Source organism: Bidens hawaiensis, unplaced genomic scaffold, assembly GCF_021521415.1.
Source record: "Bidens hawaiensis isolate Kalapana, Puna unplaced genomic scaffold, B.hawaiensis_p1.1 tig00014737_1, whole genome shotgun sequence".
Classification (NCBI taxonomy): domain Eukaryota; kingdom Viridiplantae; phylum Streptophyta; class Magnoliopsida; order Asterales; family Asteraceae; genus Bidens; species Bidens hawaiensis.
In genome coordinates this window covers 36637-42799 of record NW_027492296.1, presented here as the reverse complement: position 1 = coordinate 42799, position 6163 = coordinate 36637, and the positions used below count along the sequence as shown (strand labels likewise).

The window sequence follows — 6163 nt, the reverse complement described above, 5'->3', positions numbered from 1 at the left end:
AAGAAGGGGTGACGTTAAAGCAATAAGGTTATGCAAAGAAGCTATTGAAGGACGCTAGGATGTTAGAATGTAATCCTACGCGATACCACATAGAAGCAGGTCTAAAGTTATCAAAGAATGAAGAAGGAGCTGAAGCAAATGCAACAGAATACCGAAAACTAATAGGATGCCTAAGGTATATAAGTCATACAAGACCTGACATCAACTTTTCAGTAGGATATGCAAATCGATTTATGCACTCGCTAAAGGAAGCTCACATGAAAGCCGTGAAACATTTACTCCGATATGTAAGAGGTCAAACGAGTACAAAATTCAATACAAGAAAGGAGGCATAAAAGTATTAAAGGGTTATAGTGATAGTAGCTATAACATGGACGCTGATGATGGAAAGGGCACAGCCGGAACTATATTTTATTTTCATGGCTGCCTCTAAGGGCGGGCGAGGTGGGCACACATTTTTTTAAAAATTCCCGATGTTGTACATATAGAATACCCGAACGCTTATAATCCCATTATTTTTATAATATCCAAACATTTTTAGACTCACCATTTTAAAATTACCCAAAGACTTATAGACCGATTAAAAATTGAAAAAGACCCATTACTTTTAATTAATCAATAAAAGTTAAACAAATATAAAAAATTAAATGAAAACGTAGAATAACAACATCGTCGACTTCGTACACCAGCAGTCATGGTTGCATATGCAAAAAAAGAGTTTATCAGAATTGTAGTTATTGATATCTTATTTACGATCCACAATGCCCCACGAAAGACTTAGCAAGGTGATGATGATATTTTATCGAGACCGGAATATTAGAGAGAACAGAATACAAAGAGTTGATTGACCAAATTACCATCAATATTGCTATGAGAGCTTCAAAATCATTGGTTAGCTATTAGCCTATTCAGTATGTCATACTCTCATTTCAGTACTATTATTTCACTAATTGTTATGTTTAATACCATAACTTTAATCGTCGTTTAAAAAAATTGTTTGCATTATTTAGTGCATTAAGGCTCAAGGGGTATATTTTTTTTCTGACACAGCCTGGGCAGGTGAATTCTTAGGGTCGTCCCTGTTTATTTCTGTAATGCTTCGATTGCATGAAACACTCAGAAACAATTTACGATTGCTCTATCATCTTGTGAAGCTGAATTCATAGCAGCCGCCTCAGCTGCATGTCAAGCCTTATGCTACAAGGATTGTTAGAAGACTTCACTACTTGGAAGCAAGGAAAAGTGACACTCTTTGTGGATAACAGGTCAGCAATAGCATTAATGAAAAATCAAGTATTTCACAGACGAAGAAAACATAAAAGTACAAAATACCACTTCATACGAGAATGCGTTGAGAAGCAACAAATTGAAGTGGAGCACATTAGTGGCGAGGAACCGAAAGTAGATATACTAATGAAGCAATTACCAAGAATCAAATTCGTGCATGTGCGAACTACTAGGTGTCAAGGATCTCGCAATACAAGATCAAGATTAATGGGGTTATTGTTAGTTAATCATCAACCCTGTTACATTTGTTAGGGTTTAGTTAACTTTGTTAGAAAACACCGTTAGTATAGTTTAGTGCCAAAATTGTAATAAGTAGATAGTTGAATAACCGCTAGAGTAACCGTCACTTGAGGGCATAAATACCCCTCCCTGGTCACTTGTAAATTCAACACAAACTCGTTCAGATTAATAAAGAAATCATTTCCATATTATTGTTTATCGATCCACTTTGTTTAATTTTTCTAGAAACATACTTTCAGCTTTTCAAATTTAAAGATTAAGAAGCTAGTCAAATGACATAAATTCCCTGACGATTTTTGCTCATATATAGGAGCAACATTATGTTCCATGAAATTGCTAATACTCCTAAATCAAGTATGCAAACTTAACAACGTTAACAGAACCACGGACTTCATTCCCAACCATATAGAAAAGTAGATAAAATATCAGTGCATAGTATTTTTAGGTTGGAGATTGTTAAAACTTCTTGATGAAATCATGAATGATAGCGGTCGATTCTTGAGGCTTTTCTTGGTTGAGAAAGTGACCGACACCTTCCATAACCATAATATCTTGAAGCAATGGCACATCTTTCTTGAATCCACCACCATGCACATACTCTTTTAACCCTGGTGTTGTATACACCATGTCTTCATCCCCAACTACATATATCACTGGTAGATTCACTTGTGCTCCGGTCCATGCCGCAGTGAGCTCCCAATTCCTAAATCAAATACAAAAAAGTTAGCTAAACAATCTATGTTTACAACAATATGTAAACCCTAGTAACATCATGACAGTCAAAGTTAGAAGCAAACTTAGACTTCCAAATTTCAAACACCCAACCATATGCAATTATGGCTAGAAACAAATATGCATGACTTGGCTTTAAGACGAGGGGAATGTGACTAAACCTAGCTCCCATTTAAGATCAACCCTGACCCAAAATACAAATGCCAACTATACTCATTACTGACATCCAACCTATCAATTATGACTATACACAGACCATATGATAAAAAAAATTAGAAAAACAACAATAGGACCAGCTAGATAGTTGCAAATGCTTACAAATCCAAAGCACGATAGTAATTCAAGGCGCCGGTAAAGCCGGTTTGGTCAAACTTGTCTACATTATACTTGATATCTTCTTCCGATAGCCACGAAGGCAAAGGCAACGGACTATCTAAAGCTTTTAATCCGAACGGGTCGGTTTTAGGCAAACAAGGTGGTCCTGGTTTCTTATCCGTTAGAATTTTCTTAAGCACTTCCGCAGTTTCATAGCCTTTTATCTCATCTTCCATAACTCCAACTTCCTAAAATATACAAACAATAACAGTTGAATTAAAAGTTGAAATTAATGTTTACCGGTGATAGCTACCCATGTTACATTAAAGTCATATCTGGTTTATTTTCTTTAATGCATTCATACCAGTAACTCCATCATATCATCGTTGGAGCATAGTTTACAAGCACCCTAAGCACAGCCTTGGTGAGTCATTTAAGTTTTCTATGGACATTAAATCAGTATCCAGTTCAAAAGTTAATGCTAGTACATAATAAATATTTAATGTTGCTCATAACAACTCTGAGTCAACTCTCAAATTAGCTATTTTACATTTTTTACCTTACAAGTATACTGATCACTACAGTAAATAATTACGTAACTTTGCGTTAACCAAGGCGTTACCATTTATGGTTTGAATTCAAATTAACGGGCACACTATAACAAAGATTAGGTGTATGATTATCGATAGAAAAACGAAATGGGATGATAATGGTCCAAAAAGGTGGTTGTTAATCACAAGGACCATGTCAAAGGTGTAATTAAAAGTTACATCTTAATCACAAGGATCACTACCCCATAAAAGTACAATTATTGATCATGAAATGTTTGTTAATTGTTCAACTATATGAATTACTGAAAGTATAATACTTTAAATTAGGAGTCAAAAAGTTTTAGTAAGTTGCGAAACGAATATGTATATAAAAAGTAACAAGAGTTTCTTATTTTCCCTAAACACATAATTGAGTTAGGTGTAGAAAACCAAGTTAGTGATAACAAACGAGCTCAAACCTTACGTTTAGAGCCGAACGTAAATTATTATTTCAAGACGACAAATGAGACAGGTATTCAATCGGGTATAAGATTGTCTTTAAAAAATTACGGTTATGGTAGGGTTTGTCATTAAGTGATATCTGACCTAATTACCCGAAACATGCATAATGTTTACCAAAATCATACGCGTAACGAATTTATTTGTTATTCGTATTTTTTCCATCGCATTTAAAGGTTAGACTATATAACTCTTATATATATATATATATATATATTTAACTTTCTTGGGTAACAACATGAAACTTAAAATAGTATAAAATGTATGGCATGTTTGGAATTGAGTTTGAAAAATACTTATTATTTATTGGTGTGTTTAAAAAGCCAATAAGTTAAAATGTGTTTGGTAGTCATAAAAATCTATTTTATTTTAAATTTTTTAAATGGTTAAAAAGAAAGTGTTCAAAAAGCCTCAAATCCCGGCTTTTTAAAATAACTTTTTGAAAAAGCCAATAAACCCATAAGCACTTTCCAAACTCAATCCCAAACAAATGAGTTATTTTTTTTGCAAATTAACAATTATTCTCAATACACATAGTTATTACATTTATAGTCGGAACCAATAGGTATTGCGCTGAGCGAACACAATTTTACAATTAGGATACAAAATTAGGATTACCAATTACAAAACCTGCTGCCATTCCTAAATCAAGTCGACCAAAGGTATGTTGTTAACTTGTTATGATAGGTATAACAACATGGAATCTTGTGACTGAATCTCCAATCATTGTTAAAAAACATGAACTCTTTAGCGGTTTGGTTTACCTTTAATATAACAACCTAAAAGTAAGAAAATGTTACGCTTTTGTTGGATAACTCGAATATGAAACCTTTAACGATTTATATTACGGATTTAAGGTTTGATAAAAGAACCTAAAATTAACAAAATGCTACACCTTTTTCTTTTCTTTGTTTTTTTTTCCCATAACTCCAAATAGAATACGCTAAGGCTATGTGTAGTGGGGTTTGGGGGCGAATTGGGACGCAGGCGAGATGTTTTTGTCGCCGGAAGGAGGGTGGATATATTATTATTTTATGCATGTGTGTGTTATGTGTTATATATATACATACATATATATATATATATGTGTGTATATGTATATATGTTGTGTGATATATATATATGTATATATGTTGTGTGTGTATGTATATGTATATGTATATATGTTGTGTGTGTGTGTATATGTATATGCAAAATGAATCCTAGAAACAACCGAACCAACCGAACCATCCATTCCCTCCTTTCGGTCAACACCATGGTTCGCAAAACCAACCGAACGTGAACTTACAATGAAACCCGATGAACCTAAACCAACCGAGCTATTCGTTTCAATTTCCTGACTCGAACCTAAACATTTACGCCAACCGAGCTATATATTTTTTAATATTTTTAGTTATGTATTTTTTTTAGTTATGTTTTTTTTGTATTTCTTTTTAATTTTAATGCATTTTTATTTTATTATTTTAAATAAATTATTTTTTATTTGATTAGTTTAATTATAAAAAAAATAATAAAAAAAGATACTGTGGGCCCAACTTGTAGTCCCTACACTATTGCACCCCAAAAACAAATTCGCCCCATTTGCTAACTGGACGTCATGTGTTACAATTCGCCCCCCAATTGTAGCCCCTGCATTACACGTAGCCTTTGGCATACATGAAAAACAATTTTGTTTCTCGATATTGGAGAAGATAAGAAAGGGCCAGCACAAGATTGTGACTTATTTTAAATAAAAACTAAAAATAATAATAACAAGTGAGAAATAAGAAAAAAGAAAATACCTGAAACCTGCACATATAGTAATCTTCACCAAAGAAAGTTTTCATGGTTTCAATAGGCTTCATCTTGGGATGCCTAGGGCGATACGGCACCGATATGCAGGCATAGGCCTTCACCTTTTCGGGCCTAAACATGCAGAGGTACCAGCCAATCATGGCGCCCCAGTCATGCGCCACCAGATACACCGCCTCCCCACCCATCGAGTCTATAAGTGCCACCAGGTCTCCAACGACATGGAAGCACGTGTAGCTCGATGCAGATGGCGGTGCCTCTGTGTCGCCGTAGCCGCGGAGGTCTGGGGCGACGCAGTGGTAACCCAGGGAGGCGAAGGCGTGGATCTGGTGGCGCCATGTGTACCAGAGCTCTGGGAAGCCGTGGAGGAAGAGGATTGTTGGGCCTTCACCCTTCTCAGCAACATGCATGTTGATGCCATTCACTCTCACTGTTCTGTGCCCGATGCCTTCCATGGTGAAGTGAGAAGAGGTTGTGGTGGGAAGTGGGCTGGCATTGGGTGAAGCTACTTTGCCTTCCTTTTGTACAGGCTGAAATTCAAAAATATTATTGTGTGGATTAACAAATATTAAATTATTATTTCTCTTTTATCGTATGGAATGGAGAACTACATTTGTTTTTTCCAAAGAGAAATTTGACTTTACATATGTATATGTATGTTTTTTATTGTTAAAAATAAGGTTATTTTTATGGTTTATAAGATAATTACATGCTTAGAATGGTTTCTCTTAAAATAAATCGGTCGATAA

General features: G+C 34.9%; 1 protein-coding gene across 1 annotated transcript; it reads right to left on the bottom strand.

Annotated features, from left to right (window-relative positions):
• Nucleotides 1-1791: 1791 nt before the first annotated feature.
• On the bottom strand, nt 1792-5915 carry LOC143547567 (epoxide hydrolase 2-like). Its single transcript, XM_077038963.1, has 3 exons — nt 5405-5915; nt 2578-2822; nt 1792-2230 (listed from the first exon to the last, which is right to left on the bottom strand). The coding sequence occupies exons 1-3, from the start codon at nt 5867-5869 to the stop codon at nt 1984-1986; spliced, it is 957 nt and encodes a 318-aa protein (XP_076895078.1). The 5' UTR covers nt 5870-5915; the 3' UTR covers nt 1792-1983.
• Nucleotides 5916-6163: the final 248 nt, after the last annotated feature.

Coding starts and splice junctions, on each gene's coding strand:
- LOC143547567 (XM_077038963.1), bottom strand. CDS start 5,869: ATGGAAGGCATCGGGCACAGAACAGTGAGAGTGAATGGCATCAACATG. Junction 2,823..5,404: donor ACTATATGTGCAGGTTTCAG/GTATTTTCTTTT, acceptor TGTATATTTTAG/GAAGTTGGAGTTATGGAAGA. Junction 2,231..2,577: donor TACTATCGTGCTTTGGATTT/GTAAGCATTTGC, acceptor TATTTGATTTAG/GAATTGGGAGCTCACTGCGG.